At 40.3% G+C, this 18,648-nt stretch overlaps 1 protein-coding gene across 2 annotated transcripts in view; it reads right to left on the bottom strand.

The window, feature by feature from the left end:
- Positions 1 to 10,897: 10,897 nt before the first annotated feature.
- CMPK1 (cytidine/uridine monophosphate kinase 1) overlaps positions 10,898 to 18,648 on the bottom strand; it is a 34,013-nt gene continuing 26,262 nt past the window's right edge. For both annotated transcript variants that reach the window (XM_057531644.1, XM_007164762.3), the window contains exons 3-6: positions 14,670 to 14,822; positions 13,339 to 13,415; positions 12,999 to 13,095; positions 10,898 to 11,981 (exon numbers count right to left, since the gene is read on the bottom strand). In XM_057531644.1, coding sequence (XP_057387627.1) covers positions 11,940 to 11,981; positions 12,999 to 13,095; positions 13,339 to 13,415; positions 14,670 to 14,822 — 369 coding nt within the window. In that variant the 3' untranslated portion in view covers positions 10,898 to 11,939. The remainder of the gene's footprint in view (positions 11,982 to 12,998; positions 13,096 to 13,338; positions 13,416 to 14,669; positions 14,823 to 18,648) is intronic.

Below are 18,648 nucleotides of genomic sequence, written 5' to 3'. Positions count from 1 at the left end.
ACTATTAAGGAATACAAAGGATGCAAACCACAACAATAAAGATAATGGGTGAGGTAACCTCAGGAGACAAGCTATTACAACAGAACAATACAAAGCAGGTGGAGGAGTGGTAACTGATGCAGGAGGGCAGAGAAAGTCTTAGGACAGTGTTCGGAGAGGAAGATACAGCCAAGGAAGGAGGCAGCCTGTCTTGGCAGAACCAGCAAGACACAGAGCTTAAAACAGGGGATTAATTAAAAATCGACATTGGACAGTCTCTCCTCAACCCCAGGCACAGAGCACCAAGAGGTCAGGGTCTACTCTCCAGGGGAAGATCGGGGGGTGGGGGGGTGCTTCTGGAGCAATCTATTGTCCCCAGATGAAAGACCTTCATGTTCTGGTATCGGGGTGGGAGTAGGGGAAGCAAGTCCTCTACTATAGACTGACTGACTGCCCAGTCAACCTGAGGCATGCACACTAGTTAACAGCAAGCTCTTTAGTTCTCATTTGTAAATATGAATGGACAGCCAAGGATTACCAAACATTTGAGGAAAGCCACCAAACTGAAAGAGTAAGACAAACAAATAAAATGACCCCAAAGGAAATGGAAATAATGCAAGGACCAGAAAAGAACTAAAAAAAAAAGAAAAAGAAAAGTTTTACACTCAATACAATCCTTATAGAGATTCAAGGAGACAGTGTATCCATAAAATAAAAACTAGATGGCATGAAGAAAAAAGAAACAACCAGACAACAAGAGAGAGCTCTTGAAAATCTAAATATATATTTCAAATTTTAGTAGGTTTCAATGTTTTCAAGTTAAGGAAATTTCTCAGAGAGTGAAATAAAAAGATAAGAAGGTAGAAAACATGAGAGAAAATATGAGACATAAAGGACCAATACACGAAGTTAAAAATCTAACAAATGGGAATTCTAGCAAAAACAGATAAAAATGGAGAAATTATTTAAAAGTTACCTAAGAAAATTTCCCTTGAACAAAGTTCACAAAGTCTCCATATTAAAAGAGCTCAATATGTGCCCCCAAAATGAATGAAAAAATGATCTGCCCTTGGGTACCATATCCTGACTTTTTAAATACAGGGAGATAAAGAGAAGATCTAAAAGCTTTCAGATGGGAGAAAGATAAAAATAAAGAAAAAAAGGTCACAAAGGAATGGTAATCAGAGTGACTTCAGAATTCTCAGCAGCAACACAGGATGCTAGAAGTTAGTAGAGAAATGCTTCAAAGTGCTGAGGGAACATAGTTGTATGAACCATCAACTATACAGATATAGTAAAGACATAGGGAGACACGCCAGGAGAATATTTACATCCTATGCATTCTTCCTCAGGTGGTTACTTGGAAGGTGTGGGTGTGCTCTAGACAAACATGGACATAAACCATGAAAGTGGGAAACATGTTTCAAAAAAAGGGTGGACCCCACACAGAAAGCTGTGAAAGGAAGTTAAAGTGATGGATGTCCAGCAGGCTTGGACACGAGCTTATCACATTACAGCATGAGAATAGAGGGCCTTGGAAGGAAGTCTCTGGGGAGAGAGTAAGACTGGATGAAAGAGAGACTGGATAAATATGAGGGAGAGATAAAGGCAGTTAGGAATTTGAGGAAAAGAAAAAGGGGTGTAAGTAAGAATATGCAATCTAGGAACCCCCGGATCTGCAATGAACGATGATAACACAATTACATGAAAAACACAGTTTATTAGTTTCTAAGTTTTCAGATGCATCTATAAACAAAGCATAAAAGACTCGCTTGACCAGCTGGTGACAGAAGAGGAAGTCAGGGGTTTGAAGCATGGGGAAGATTCTGTCTGCCTTTCTTGACTGGAAAATGGAGGGGACACATGGAAAGGATCTGAGCACAGCCTCTAGTGCCAAGAGTGCCCCATGACCAACAGTCACCAAGGAAACAGGAATCTCAGTCCTACAACTGCAAGGAATTGACTTCAGCCAACAGTGTGGAAGCTTGGAAGTGGATTCTTTCCTGAGCCTCCAGATGATACCTTGATTTCAGCTTTGTGATACTGTGAGCAGAGAACCCCAACTTCTGACGTACAAAACTGAGGTAACAAGTGGGTGTTCTTTAAAGTCCCCAAGTTTGTGATGATTTGTTAGGCAGCAATAGAAAACTAAAACACCTGGCATGCCCTTCCCCTCCCTGCTGCCCCCAAACTCTTACTTTATTTATGTCATAAGAGGTGTTTTAGCCTAGTGGCTAAGCTCTCAGACTGCAGATAGGCAGACATGGGTTAGAATTAGAATTTCACCTCTGAGGATGAGCAGCCACAAACACAGTAAACATTCAGTATACAGAACTATAATGATTGTTCTTATTCATTGTGAGTCTCAGTTCAGCTCTCACTCCCTCTGTAAATGTCTCCGACTCCCCACCTCACTCCTCTGGAAAGTTCATCACACCCTACCCTGCACTTTGTACTTACTGTACTATTGCATGCTTCATGCTGTACTGGTTAAACGCCCTCACTGGACTAATTTGTTGAAGGGCAGAGATCTTGTCTGTTCGCAGCCTGCCACAGCCCCTGTCATGAAGAAGGAGCTCTGAGAATGTTTATGGAGAAGGAACACAGAGGAACTTTCTAGACCCAGTGAGGAGGGCTGCTCAGGGAGGGGTGAGTTCTCTGTTACTAGGGTAGCTACCTGTCAGGGATGCTGAAAGGGGTTGACTTCTGCTTTGCTGTGTATTAAAGCTGGGATTTGTTTCATAAAAGCACATAAAAAGCCGGGAGGCAGGTGCTAGAGGGTGACAGACCTCTCCAGCTGGGGTCAGTGGACGAGGCAGAGTCAGGTGTTGAGCTGGACATTAACTCATCCATTCAATTATTTTAACATGCATTGTTAACTCTGGCAGTCCTGCACAGGGAGATGCTGAAGTAGACTTTGAAAAGTAGGTGGGATTTTCACAGCTGCTCCTGGGAGAGAAGCTTTGGTAGAGGCTACATTATGATCAAGACCTGACAGATCCACTTCTCCAAAGAGCAGTCTGAGGACTGAGCAGGGGGCTCTGAAGTATATGTTCAGCTGGGAGGGAGGAGGGATGGAGACCTGTGCTTGTTTCAGTGGTTTGAGACAGGGACAAGGTGAGAATGAATACAGTGGGTCCTAGAAGGTTGGAGCTGGGAGCAAGGAGCCTCTCAGCTCTGTTCAGGGATCCGGAACAGGAAGATGCAGGCTTGTGGGTACAGAAACAACTGATGGGCTGACAGAACCAGCAAAAAAGTGGATGCAGTATGGATCCTGGGCGCCCCTTGGTGGCCACACTGAATAACTACACCCGATACCTCCCAGGCACAGCCAGTGCCCAGCTGAGTACTTTACTTACCTCTGGACTGGGAAGACCCACTCACCCACCTAGGAGGACCACTTGTTGCACTGGTGTCCGGGGTTGTGTGTCTGTGTGCTTTTGTGTCTGTGTGCCTGTGCTGCCCAACTGTGTAGGGGTATACATGGACATGAGTGCATGCATGTGCATTTGTCTACGTGTCTGAGTATGTGCACTGGTGCCTGTGACTGGGCACATGTGTTCGAGTTGTACGTCCACGTATGTACTAGGGGCTAGTACCCAAGCACGCATTTGTGTGCGCTGGTACCAGGATGTGAATCTGTATATTTGTATGTATGTGTATCTGTCGTCCCCTTGCTTGTGTCTGAGTGCATGTGTATTAATGCAACTTTTGGGGCCTTGGCTTTCTTTTCTGTCACACATTGAAATAGTTAAGCTCCATAATCTTATTGTTTGTTTAAAGTTTGCTCTTGGATGCAGGCCTGTTCCAGAATAACTAGCAGATGCGAAAAGCATCCATTATGTATTTTTGCAATTAGCCGAAAACCCAGAAACTTTTTCATAAATAACAGACACAATTCTGTGGGTTGCTTATTGCTGGGAGCCGCCTCCTCTCCCCGGCTCGCCTGAGCCGGCCCCGGGCCCAGCCCCAACCAGGCCAAGCCAAGGACGGTTTGCACACTGTCCCTAGTGAGATGGAAAAACCATTAAGAGTTCAGAATAGAACTCAAGGGACAGCTTACAGTGAGGAGGAGAAAGAGAAAAATAAAGAGGAGGGGTGAGAGAAGGAAAAGTGCAGCTTCCAAAATCTGAGAAGACTGTCACACTGGCTCATCCAGCCTAGCAGTTACCCAGCGTTCTGGTCTAGACCCAGCTAAACAGACACAGGACAAATCCACATTCTTTTACTTGTCTTTAAGGTTTGTCCATTGTATTTCTCCACCTTATCTTTGCAGACTCCCATCTCCCATTGTTTGGAACATGGTCTCCCCCATGCCGCACACATTCTCACTGCCATCCTTTTGCCAGTGCTGTTTCCCTCTCCTGGAATACACTTCTCTTCTCCAATGCCAACCAGGCACCTCTTGACCACCAACAGCATTACCATCAGCAAACTTCTTTGAGTACCTATCCCAGGCACTGGGGAGGGGGACCTGGGAAGCAGAAAGAAAAGCTTAGGGAAACTTCTCAGTATTTGAGTTCTTATATGAAGGCACAGACTCTCATCATGTTCCTCCCTGCTACTATGGACAGAGAGCTGTTCTGTGTCCTGGGTTTCAGGAGGGACCAGAGAATGTGGCTGGGCTGCCAGGTGGACTTCAGACTGAGACTACAACTTGAACAGGATGGTCTGTGAAAGAAAGAATTGCTGGGCTAGAAGACACTAAAGCATCCCGCTGAGTAGAGCCCTAGGCTCTGCTTCCTCCAGTGATGGGGAGCTCATCAAGGCCTCAAGCAGATAGTTCACTGTTGGTCAGCTCTGACTTTCAAAGGTCTTCCTTATGTTGCTTCTGCTGCCCTTGCTCTGCCCTCAAGCCCACACTGAACACAGCTACTCCATCTTTCTTCAGAAGTCTAGAGAAAGTGACAGTGGCCCCCTGGGCTCGTCTTACCTTTCAAGACAGTGGCAGCTACTAAGAGAGATGAAGGCAGCTCTCCTATGTCAAGCTGGAGGCCATTTGACAACTTCCTTAGTGGGGGAACACTTGTGACCTTCTCGAAGTACTTCTCCTGCCTCAACCCATGAGCTTCAGGGATGGCAGGCTAGGCAACTGCTTGAGCTGTGAGCTTCCATTAAGGTTGTTATCAATTTGTCAATTCATCATGTACTGAGTACCTACACTATGCTAGGCATCGTGGAAACAAAGACCAAGAACATGTAGTCCCTTGCCCGTAAAGATTCAAGGCTGGGAGTTTCCAGTACTGCGTCTGGCCACTCTGTTTAGTACAGTGTTTCTCAAAGTATCAACATCAGCATCACCTGGAACTTTAAAAGGAATGCAAATTCTTGGACCATACCCCAGATCTACTGAACCAGAAACTCTGGGTGTGGGCCCAGCAATCTGGGTTTAAGAAGCCCTCCAAATGATTCTCATACGCTTGAAAGTCTGAGAACCACTGGTTTAGATTCACCTGGGGAGCCTTTAAAATTAATCAGAATTTCTGAGGTGGAGCCTGAGGCATTGGTTTTTAAAAAATGGTTTAAAAGACGTTGACTAAAAGCTCAGCACACTGAATGAAATCCATTAAAAAGTACTGGTTCTGAAGCATCACAAGATATTACTTTGCCTTCCCAAATCCTTGTTAGTAATGACAGAGGTAAAGGCATATTGGTGTTAAGGAATGGGAGCTGGGTTCTAGGCCTAGCTCTGCTTCTATCTGGGGGGGTTTGCTAGTGCTGTTTCCCTCTACTGGAATACACTTCTCCTCTTCTCCAATGCCAACCAGGCACCTCTTGACCACCAAGAGCATTACCATCAGCAAACTTCTTTGAGTACCTATCCCAGGCACTGGGGAGGGGACCCAGGAAGCAGAAAGAAAAGCTTAGGTAAACTTCTCAGTATTTGAGTTCTTATGTGAAGGCACAGACTCTCATCACGTTCCTCAGTCTTTCTTCCGTGCTACATCAATAGCCAATAAAATGTATTAATAATAAAACCTATTAAGAATATACTCTGTGCCAGGTCAGTAAGAGAATAAAAATATACAACTAAGACCTCTTAGAAACTTCTTTCCCAAAGACTCCATTGATCAAGAACTACAATGCATATTTATTGAGTGACTACTATGTGCAGATACTGGGAAACAGAGATGAACAAGACAGACAACATTTTTGCTTTCCTGGCACTTATAATCTAGCAGAGATCAACATGAAGTAAACAAAGAAACTTCATAAATTATGCATATGTGCAACAGAGAAGATAAATGTGGGTAATGGGCTAGAGACAGAGGAAGTCTGGTGGGGTATTTGAGGTCACACTTCAAAACTGGGCTTAATTACAGGTAGGCATGGACTACTAGAAAGACAGGAGGCAGATGTGGTAAGGCCCAGAGGTCTGGGCTCCGGTTCCAGACGCACAACTATCTAGCCGTAAAGATTGTGGGGCAACTGACTTGGGCTCCTTGGACCTCAGTTTAATCATCCATGAAACAGGTCGGTAAGAGAATCATCGCAGCCTACCTTGTTGGGAAAACAAAATGAGATCAGAGGTAAAAAAGTTTGCCAGCATTAAAAGCACTCTATAGAAACACAATACAGTTAAGAAACCAAAGGTTGTATACTGTTGTATTCCTCACAAACCTGCATCAAACATAGTTTGAAGGAATGGCCAACCAGTTTTTTTGTAATGTCATCATTTTAGTGCTACTGTCATCTCCTGTAACTAACCCTCTGGTCTCAGTCACAAGGGTTAGCATCTCTGAAATCTGGCTTGCTAATGTGACCAGTTAGCTCAATTAAGATGGCAGATCCTTGCATGAATGTGATTATAGACTGTAATAATGCCTCCTATATGCATCTATTATTTCAGCAACTGGCCATAATCTGTGTATTGTCATATAAAACAATGATTTAGCTGATGACTGTAAATTAAATAGCTCCTTTCCTAAGTCAAATACACAACCTATACTCAGAAATATCCATGAAATTACTCAAACCACAGGATAAATAAAGATAGAGGGTGTTAAGGACATCACCTAACACCTGAAACCCATCATGTATGAAGTAGAACTGGGCTCAACCAGCTCTTGCTTCTCTATACAAATGATTTTATTCTCCCTACCCTCATCCCATCCCATCCCCTAAATTTCTGAATCTTCCATTAGTACACAGCACCAGCAGTAGCCTCAAGTCAGCAGTTACCTTCTTTCCCTAAATAGAGGAAGGAATACAGATACAGTCTCTGCTCAGTCACGTTTGATATTGGATATGACACAGACATTCTGACACAGAATTTGACACTAGGTGTTCTTTTTTTTTTTTTTTTTTTTTTTTTTACTTTTGGGCCCACCACGCAGCATGTGGAATCTTAAGTTTCCAGACCTGGGATCGAACTTGTACCCCCTGCAGTGGAAGCGCGGATTCTTAACCGCTGGACTGCTGGGGAAGTTCCAACACCAGAGGGGTTTTGATGCCGCTGTTTTAACTTGGTCATTTTGATGTGGGAATATTGACTCAATCTAAAAGTTAGCCATGAAACTTTAGCATTTTTCCCCTTAAATAATGTGTTCATCGTGACCACCATCCCAGTTGAGGATAGGATGACAGTTGTGCCTTTTGCGCCCATTACCTGATAACTTAAAAGAGGTTGGGACTTCCCTGGTGGTCCAGTGGTAAAGAATCTGCCTTACAATGCAGGGGACTAAGATCCCACATGCCACAGGGCAACTAAGCCCACGTGCCACACTACTGAGCTCGCGCGCCTCAACTAGAGAGCCTGCGTGCCACAGACTACAGAGCCCACGCGCCCTGGAGCCTGCGCGCCACAACTAGGAGAAAACCCGCATGCCACATCTAGAGAGAAGCCCGCGCACTGCAATGAAGAGCCCACGTACCGCAACAAAAGACCCTGCATGCCTCAAAGAAGATTCCGCGTGCCACAACTAAGACCTGATGCAGCCAAAACTAAATAATAGAATTTAAAAAAAAAAACAAAATAGAGGTTTACATTTTGACAAAGCCACTTTGATGCAGCCTTGCAATGCTCATAGGTACTCTGGCCAAGTTCTGGCAGCTGCTTTGGAGCCACTTATGAAAATGCTTCTTTATAAAACTAATAAACAATCTAGGGTGAGCCACGTACAAGAGCTTTGTGCTTTTCAGTACTAACTGCTGGACCGATTCAACATCTTTCCCCTCTGGCTCAGGAAGTCCTTGGAGCCAGGTGGCTGTGAGACAGCCAGTTCCACCCACAGTCCTCAAAGGGCTGTAAGTATTTACCAACTAGCAGGGAAACTTATCCAATTCAGGAGTTTTCTTGGAAGTCCATCCTGAGTCCACTGTAGCAATTTTTTCCCCTTAATTTCATAGACGCTGCCACCGAAAGCATATTTCTTCCAGGGAGCCTTCTAAAGGGAACTATATGTGTGTTCCCAAAGTTCACATACATGGCTTTATAAAAATTTTACATTCCCTTTTAAATGTGGTTACTCAACCAAACAAGAATACATCTGCTATTCTGTAGTAGTATGCTGCTTAACTGCTTGATTTCACTGTGTAGAAGACAGCTCTTAATATTTCTTAGGGTTATCTACCATTAGGGTTGGGATGTAGTAACCCACCTCTGCAGATGCTTTTCCTCTGGTTGGTTAGGGCATCAAACACCAGTGCTAAGAAGTTGCATAAAGTTACTTCAAAATGTATCACAAAATAAAAAACAATTTTCTGTGGCTGCAAGAACCTCACCACCTAGAGAAATGCTGATTTATTACCCGTCTCACTAAACAGTACAAAATAATTAAGCCCGCTTCTCTTATGCCTGAGTCTTAGAAGGACAAAGTCATGAAAGAAAAGCCTCTTTGAAGAATGAATGGGATGGCAGAGATCCCATAGAAGTCTGAGCCCTGGTGATAGCCTGGAGCTGGTATGGCTGACACAGGGCATAGGGTGGTAGCCAGAAATTCAACTTAGTCCTTCAGCTCTCCCCAGAACAGGAAAGATGATGACCTGCAGAATTTAGCTGAAGTCCAGAATTAACATCACAATCAAAATAACCACACCCCTTCAAAGGAAAGCAGACTTGAACCCAAGAGAGTACTTACACTGAAGTCAGAGATGAAGAAGTAAAGGGATAAGTGATTAGGACCATTTTTACCTTTTCCTTTGGTACACAATATATGAACTTCCTTTCATTTAAAAAAAATTGCTTAGAATTAAGGAGTACTTAATTAAGCTGAAGTATGCAGGAAGGCTAGGGAGAATTGCAATAAGCTATATAAAAATGACTGAAGTTAGCCAACAGAAGACATCTGAAGGTCTGTCCACGTCGGAGTGTTAGTTTTAGATAGAAAACTCTTGGAAGGCAGAGTATGTGTTTGTAGCACTGTGGCTTGTGCAATTAGTATATGTTTGCAGATGAAGGACCAAACCTCCAGGGAAAAGATGCTGACCTTGTCTGGCCAAAACTGTCAACCACTATTATCTCCAGGGACCACTGGAATGTCAGGCAACCACTTAAATTACATGGACAAAGCTACAAGGCCACAAAAAACCCCGCATCCTGATGCACATTGCCTGCTGCCAATTTCCCCCACAAAGAGACAAGTGATTAATGCTGCAGGCCAGTAATGAATTGGGCTACTTGTGCCTCAATCTGGGTTACTTCTTTAAGGAACAGGATAAAGTCATGCTTTCTGCTTAATTCAAGATGCATAAACATCATACACAGAGCGGAAAATTCTCTTGGATCCTGAACTCTGCTTTTGCCCTGTGAGGACCCACATGTTAAATATGATACTTCTTGATCTTCAGTATGCTTGAGAGAATAGAAATCTGAACCAGCAAACAGTAAAGCCCATAGCACAAAATTTATTGGGATTACTCCCTAAATATTGATAATTCATACACATCCAACATCACTGAATAAAAATAATGTTAGTTAATTTTTTAAAAACAGCAAGCCTTCCATTGGGGTCTTTAAAGTCAAAAACTCATTGATGACTGTATCTTTAATAAATGAAATGACCAAAACTAGTGAAGTCAGATGTAACTCAATCAACTCCTAAACTCAATATTGCCAACATGTTTTTCTACTTAAAAAGCAAACAAAAAGGAAAGCCTTGTAATTTAGCAATTACTATGTTTCTGGGTTTTTGCTCTCAAATGCCACAGAAAGATATTTGATGAAAGGAAGCAAAGCACCTAGTCTCAGCAGTCTTCTTAAAAACCTTAAGTTTGCTTTCACAATATAAATATAAATATTTAGATCCCCATCCAATGGATTTCTTCACTTATATGAGTAGGAATGTTCTCAAAATCGTAGTCTTTACTCTTGCTTCATACTACAGCTGTTTGATTGAACTACCACTACCAGTAAAATCCCTCAGTATTGGCTAGATTAAATCACTAGATAAGAATTCATTACAATCTCTTCCAAGAAACCAAGATAATCTTAACACAGATTTTAGTGGCTAATATGTTACAGTACTTATGGATACTTTGTTTTCTATGGCAAGTATGTTGAAAATTCATCACTAATAAGTGAATTTCATAACACACATAGAAATAAATAAATCTATTAAAATATAAGAACATCCATAAATTGTCCTCACTATTCCCAGTGACTTTAAATATAAAATCTGATTATACAAAGTCAAAATTCCTTGCCCAATTTAACCCTGTATACCAAACAGTATAAGTGCTGAAAATGAGAAAAATTTTAATAAATCTCACATTAAGAACCTTGGATACCACTTTGCATTAGTGATGGCAGAAAAAGATAAGGAGAAAACAAATTTTTCAGAGATTTTTAAAGGAAGAATGAATTTAAGAGAAAATTCCTTTGGACTCTATATCTTTTTAAGAATTCTGTACCTTTTAATACTTCAACATGATGCCAAGAAAAGAATTTACTGAATAAAAGTAGCCAGGAAGGGAATCAAACATTTGTAAGATAAATTTATTATTTTTCTGACCAAAGTGCAATTTTTAAATCTTCTTAAACAACTACAAAAAAAAGTATTCAAGAAAATAAAATACAAATGGGAAATTTAACCATTAGATTTCTTCTGCTTTGTACTAACCCTATGCTTAGTCTAGAAAATAAACAAAAAAAACTTTGAAGTCTTACTAAAACACTAACCAAAGCATTTTACCATAAATCTACTAAGTACATGCATTTCAAGGTTCCACTACTAGGAATTTTGTTAAGATCAGTTCAATCATTAATAACATTATATAATAGAGCAAAAGGAACACATGTCATTTGATGTGATCCTTGCCCCTTACCCTCAGATTTATGTCAGAATAAAGCTGACAATTCCACCAGGCTCTGAACCCCCAGTGCCCCCATCCCAACCCCTGGAAGCAAAGACTATGCCCTGCAAACAACTTTGTACAAATTGTAGTAAAACAAAGCTTAAGTTTTCTTACCCTTCTATAGGAAATGGTCAGCTATTTGATAAATATTAAAATACTTCTAGGAATTCATTTCATGAGTTTGTTTACCAAACACATTGTCCAAGAACTCACTACACAAAAAGTTCCTTAGAATTTGGTCCATAAATTCACTTAACAGGTTGGAAATTTAAAACCTGCAAGAGAAAGAAGACGTGGGGAATCCCTAATCCAAACATGTTGTAATTACTAAAGGGATATACACACATACTAAAAAGCTTTGCTCACAGAAGGCACAAACTATAAAAGGGATATTCTTTTTGAATAAAAATAAAGAACTAGCTAACACCCTTCTTTGTTTTGTGAGCACCATAGCTAAGATGAAGTTAGACTCGAATTCAGTCTACTCCTGTGACAAAAAAAAAAAAGAAATGAAGATAAAAAATTTAATTTGTCTTACTACATACTTTCCAGCCATTAACAGAGATGTAATTATGAAAGATTAAAATTGCCTTAAAAAGGGGTTGTGATAGCAGCTATCAAAGCAATATTCAAGCATGATTTCAAGGATGCTTTCAGGTTTAGAGTTAGCCTTCTTTCTCAAAAATCTTCACAACTTCATCAAAAACCTGTAAAGGAAAAAGATAATAATAATATTTTAAAAGGCAAATATTGTTAAAACACCATATGGCTAAGTTCCTGTTAAAAGTCAATTTTACATGAATTTTCAAAATGGATAATTAAAAAAACACATTATAATTTCTTAGTTTCATCTATTTTACTTTAGACAGTAGTACAAAACCGTAAATAATTATGAACGTGTTGCTTCAATATAAAATTATGAACATGTTGCTTCAATTTTACTAGTGCTTTTAGGACAAAACAAACTTCTTGATAGGCTACCAATATTATAAAAAGTAAAAGTGAACGGAAGTGGCTTATCTTCCTAGTTCTGATTCTAAAACACTAAGTCTTCTGTATTACCTCACCTCTACAGGAAGGGACCATGGATAAAAAACCAAAAATGACTATATGATAAAAAAAAGGTCCAGGGGAAGATGATTCAGGGAATCAGGGAAAGACTGGGTGAATTTAAGAGACACTAGTAGTGGCTGGGCACTGAGAGTCCGCAAACCACAGTACAGAGACGCAAGATTCATGAAGGAAGAGGCAAGCATTGAGTCGTGGAAACCCTGTACCTCTGGAGCTACGTGCTCTGTGATGGAAGAGATGAAAGAAACCTGGGGCTCTTCAGCTAGATGATTTGCTATTCATGTTACAGATTTTTAAAAAATGATCATGGTCCAAATCACAGTTCTGAAAATGCCAATTTTCCAGTGCTTGAGAAAAGAGGTTTGGAATTAATACACCACCCACTTTTTACAAAGAACAAGTCTGAAATTGTAAAACCCATTTTAGACTCTATCCAAAAAGAAGTACACCTGAAACTAACACAATATTGTAAATTGATAAAATATACATACTTCAATTTAAAAAAAGAAGAAAAAGCCTAGCTTTTCATTGTCTCCAGTGTTTTGAAAAGCAAAATAATCTGTCATGGTATTTCTTTTTCTCCTGCATATTGCTCCCCTCCCTGCCCCAAATCACATTGTTACTTTACTATTAGGCAGGCTAGGGATACTCACTTCATCAACAGATTTAGAAGCATCTATTTTCTTAACTTTCCCCATTTCTTCATATAAGTCAATAATTGGCTTTGTTGACTGAAGATAGGTTTGAATTCTGCAACAGAAGCAAATATTGCAAAGTTCTAAGCATACTTCTCTCCCCTGTTATAGGACAGATCGGGGGACAATACAGAATAAAACCCAGTTGGCTCCCTCCCTTATCAGCTTTTTAGACAAGCCATTCTACATATTTAAGCATGACATTTTCTTTTTCTGGTCCAAAATGGGGCACGTGTTTTATCTGTTATTCAAGTTCCAAACTGAGACGTGGTAGCAATGTGTAAAAACTGCAAAGTACCTCTTTTCCAAGCTCTCTCTGTTGTCATCACTTCTACCACTACTCTTTCCCCTCTCAAGACATCGTTCAATACAGATCTGAAAAGAGAAATATATAAAAAGTTATTTTTAAAATGATATGAATTTGCCAGTCTTTTAAACCTGAAAAGAGAAGAAAGTTCGGAGATTACCAACAAAACCCTGCATTAAACCCAATGTGTTTAATTCATTAATCAACATGCGAAGTTGAAACATGTGGTTCAATTTATATAAACTAGGTTAAATAAGTACAGAGCATAATAAGAATTCATTCATGACTCAGTTTTTCCTGTGTATTTTTTTTCAAACCGCAATAAAGAGATGATCTCTATGTGTATGGTTCCATCTATCATTAACTTATTAGGTATGAATTACATGCGTCAAACTTTGTTCCATTTTTGCTTACTTTTTGATAATTCCATAAATATCCAAATATTTAAGAGTTAACATATTTGCATTTGAATAAAGTATCCCTTGTTAATCGTGAATAAACATTCCTTAGTTATAAAGCTGTGGTAACATTCTAAAATTAACTCTGAAGAATAAGTGAAAACATATTTTTGGGGGTTGGAAAAAGAGAGTTACATTTTAAAACAACTCAAAGGCTGCAGCGAGTCTCTCCACCACAGGCACATTTGCAATTCAACCTAAGAATAGTCAACTTCCTTCAAGGCAGTACTGATGATTCTTATTCTTTCAGGCCGCTGGCATTAATTTAATAAAGTTTATATTACAGCTGTCATACAGACTCAGGCCTTTTAATTAAATGATTCCGGGAAAAAAAAAAAAAAGATACCGAGAAATTCATTTAGTTATTCAAAAGTATGTCTGGGTATGTTATTAGAAGTACCAGAAAGAAAAAGACTGCTTTCCTGCTTTTTTTCATTTCACTCTTAGAAGACAAATCAGGCTATCATACATGTTTCTTTAAAGTAGAAAGTTTTCCCAACTTCCCAGAAATGTGTGTTTGTTTTCCAGTAAACGACATCCTAAGGCAAGATACTCTCTGATAATAGTGCCTACTCAAGAAGTAACAATGCAGCTTCATTACCTAACATGGTATGAGTCAATTCTTAACTCAAAACAAAACACAAATTCTTGTTATTTTGAAAATAAAGCAGATTTTAGGCCCACAATATTGCTGATGCCAAATAGCTTAAGACAATGCTGTTCTGTGCATCCAACTTACCAATTCAAAAAATACTGCTGTCAATATAAAATGTAAATATAAGTGAAACAAATCACTTTCTTTTTCTTTAATAGTTGACCATCAGCTGTTTAAAGCCCATATAGGCAGATGAAGATTTTCATTACCTCATTATTACAGTCAAAAAACAAAACGAAAGATACATCAGCCTTCCCATCCATGGTCTTGTTCCAACCTTGAAGGTTATCTTGATTTCTTGGAAACCCATCAATCAAGAATTTATTCTTCTGAGCATTGGCCGCCATTGTCTGATCCATTTCCTAATGAAAAAGGAAGATTTAAGTTCAACACTACATTAATGCAATTTCTTAAGAAGAGTGGTAGCTATATGGGTGTGTTTTATTATTATTCTTTAAATCATAAGTGTGGAGGGTGCATAGGAAAAAAAAGACTTAAAGGAAATAACGTTTGCCTCAAGCTGGTAGAGTTATGGTTATGTATCCCCCATTTTATACACATACACACACAATTTTTTTTTCTGTAGTTTTAAAATTTTCTATAGTTAAGCATATATTATTTTCACGAACTTATAAACAGCAAAAAGAGAAAAATAAGCATTAACCAGTATCTTTGCTCCAGTCAACAGAGACCCTTATCTTGCCTTCCCTTTCCTCTTCCCAAGTCATTTTGCTATGGTAGGAAGTATGCTGCTTTTTTTTTTTTTTTTAACTTTTTTTAAAAAAATTAATTAATTAATTTATTTATGGCTGTGTTAGGTCTTCATTTCTGTGCGAGGGCTTTCTCTAGTTGTGGCAAGTGGGGGCCACTCTTCATCGCGGTGCGCGGGCCTCTCACTATCGCGGCCTCTTTTGTTGTGGAGCACAGGCTCCAGACACGCAGGCTCAGCAATTGTGGCTCACAGGCCCAGCTGCTCCACGGCATGTGGGATCTTCCCAGACCAGGGCTCGAACCCGTGTCCCCTGCATTAGCAGGCAGACTCTCAACCACTGCGCCACCAGGGAAGCCCTGCTGCTTCTATAGGTACTCAGATTCTCTGCAATAATTCAAGTCCAACTGCAAGAAGCTTTGGATATATAAAGAGATTGCTAGCATTAATTATTAGTGTAGGAGTCAATAGTCTTTTTTTTTTTTTTTAAACTGAAGCTAATTTAAACCTAAATGCCACTGGCCACCCCAAAACACAGGTAGCAAAGGAAACAATACATTCAGAAAGACAGCAAGAATTGCACATTTCACCATCCTCTTCCAAAGTCTGAATTTAGGTAGAATGTGGAAATATGTGAATGGGAGATGCAGATCTCGAATCTCCAAATCCTTACCACTATCAATCACCATGAGATAAGCACAGATGCATGCCTTCGACAAACTCCAGAGGAGCCTCTACTCTAAAGCAAAATGACATCCCGTTCCCTCAGTGCTCAGACTTTCCTGGTTCCTCAAGAAGAACAATGGCTGTCAGGACCCCTAATTCCTTTATCTGAGGGTTGGCTTTAACCCAGCATCTAGCTTCTCCAATATTCACAAAATTTCACAGAATGCTTTTGGACCCCTGCTATAGCATTTCTATCCCAATTATGGTAGTAGAAGACATCTGAAGGGGTACATCAATATTCTACTCACTCAACATACACTCATTCAAGGCCTACCATCAGGGAACATGAAGAGCAAGGTCATGGCCCCTGGCGGGCTCACAGTCCAGTGGGTAACAAATATGTGTAAGTAAATGTGCTAAGTTCTATACTGAGGTATGCAAGGAAGCTGTGATAAAACGAAGAAGCAAGCACAAACTACCTGGGAAACTGCCAGGAAGAGCTCTACCAAAGAGGTGGCAGAGAAGCTGAATTCTGAATAATGAAATGGCAGGCAGACAGGGATCAAGGTACTCCAGATGGTGTCAACTGGATGTTAAAGGCTCAGAAATGAAGAAGCATAACAGCTTTGATGAATCTGAAATAAGCTGGTAAAGGTGAACCTTAGGATGCGTGTAGAGAGTGGAAGGAGAAATGACTAGAAAGTAGGTAGGGCCAAAATTAATGAAGAACTTATTATACCACACTAAGGATTTGGTTTTTATTCTGCAAGCAATACAGGACCACTGAGAAATTTTAAGTAGTAGGAGAACATGCTCCCATCACCTTTAGAAAAAAAAAATCACTGACTGCACCATGAAGGATGAATTAGAAGGGGACAAAGATGGATTAAAAGCAAAAGACTAACGATAAGGCTCTAGTGATGGTCCAAATAAGAAAAAAAGAGGATCTTGGGACTTCCCTGGTGGCACAGTGGTTAAGGATCCACCTGCCAATGCAGGGGACACGGGTTCGATCCCCGGTCCGGGAAGATCTCACGTACCGCGGAGCAACTAAGCCCATGCGCTGCAACTACTGAGCCTGCGAGCCACAACTACTGAAGCCCGCATGCCTAGAGCCCGTGCTCCGCAACAAGAGAAACCATTGCAATGGGAAGCCCGCACACCACAATGAAGAGCAGCCTCAGCTCGCCGCAACTAGAGAAAGCCCGCACACAGCAACGAAGAGTCAACGTAGCCAAAAAATAAATAAATAAAAAATGAAAAATATATTTCAGTGATTGATTTCCCAACATAATGTCTGCATTCTTCCCAATATTACTAAAAAAAAAAAAAAAAGAGGATCTGAACTAAGATGATAGTAGTAATAGAGGAGAAAAAAACTATTAATAAATAGAAGAGGATAAAGAGAAAGATAATTGAAAGGATCTGCTCACTGAGTGGATTTGGAAAAGTGAGGAAGAGGTGGAAAATATAGGATGGCTCCCAGATTTCTGGCTTGGGCAGCTGGGTAGATGGTAGAACCATTAACCAGGATAGGAAATAAAGGGTGATCACATTTTAGATGATACAGTCAGACTCGGACATGTTGGTTTTGAGATACTTGTGAGACATTCAGATGGATGCCTAATAGTTAGAAATACAGGTCTGGGGAATTCCCTGGCAGTCCAGTGGTTAGGACTCCGTGCTTTCACTGCTGATGGTGCAGGTTCGACCCTTGGTCAGGGAACCAAGATCCTCCAAAGCTGTGGAGTGCAGCCAAAAAAAAAAAAAAGAAATATAGGTCTGGAGTTCAGAAAAAGAGATCTGTGCTAGAGTTATAGATTCTGGGATCATTAGCACAGTGAAAACCTTGGACATGGCTAACAACATCCAGCAAGAAATGTATAAAATAAGAGGAGAACCAAGGATGAAACCCCGAGAGAAGCATCATGGTTTAAGAAACTTGCAGAAGAAGAAGAGTTATCAAAGGAGACTTAAGAAATAGCAGTCACTGAAGGAGGAAGAGAATCAAGAGAAACGGTGTCACAGAGAACAAAGGAGGAACGAGTTTCAAAAAGACAGGAAGTTAAAGGCTACAAGAAAAATGACTGAAAATATCCCCTAGATTTGATAGAGATCACTGGTAACATCAGCAAGAATAGTTTCAATGAAGATGGAAACAGAGTCTTAGTGTAAACAGCTGAAGAGTAGAAAATGAAAAAGTAAAAAATGTAGACTACTCTTTCACAATTAAGCATAAAAGTGGAGAAAGGGCATTAAATCCAGAGAATAAGGAGAGAGGATTTAGTTACTCTGAATGGAAGCAGGTTACTCCACTCTCTGAGACAAGAGGTAAGAATGTGTGTGAATGAGCCACTCTTCAAGTTTCTCTGGTTCCAACCAGAAGCTCATGTATCTCTTTTCCATTGGGCTTCAACTATTTCTTGCTGTTCCCACTCTTCCATTTCTCCTTCACGTTTCTTATATGTGAAAATATCTATTAATGACTATAATCTTGAGAATCTATAGTGGAGAGTTATCATGTAAATGCAAGGCATCTGTTTTTAGACGGGACCTATTTTAGTTTGATAGCTGTTAGTCTCAGCATTTCACACTGAAGATGGTGATGCATGCACCAGAAAAGGAAACATCAAGACTGAGAGAATGGCAACAATGGGAGGGTCATGGGAGGGAGAGAGGGAGGGAAAGAAAGAGGGAGGGAGGGACAAAGTCTGGAAGAAAACAGAAAAGGGAAAGGAGGAAAAAGAAATAGAAATGGAAGGAGGATGGATTCTCTGCATGCTGGGAAGGGTCAAGTGTACACATATGAATGT

This window comes from Balaenoptera acutorostrata, chromosome 1 (assembly GCF_949987535.1).
Source record: "Balaenoptera acutorostrata chromosome 1, mBalAcu1.1, whole genome shotgun sequence".
Classification (NCBI taxonomy): Eukaryota; Metazoa; Chordata; class Mammalia; order Artiodactyla; family Balaenopteridae; genus Balaenoptera; species Balaenoptera acutorostrata.
The sequence above is the reverse complement of the archived record's forward strand: the minus strand, read 5'-3'. Positions and strand labels throughout refer to the sequence as shown.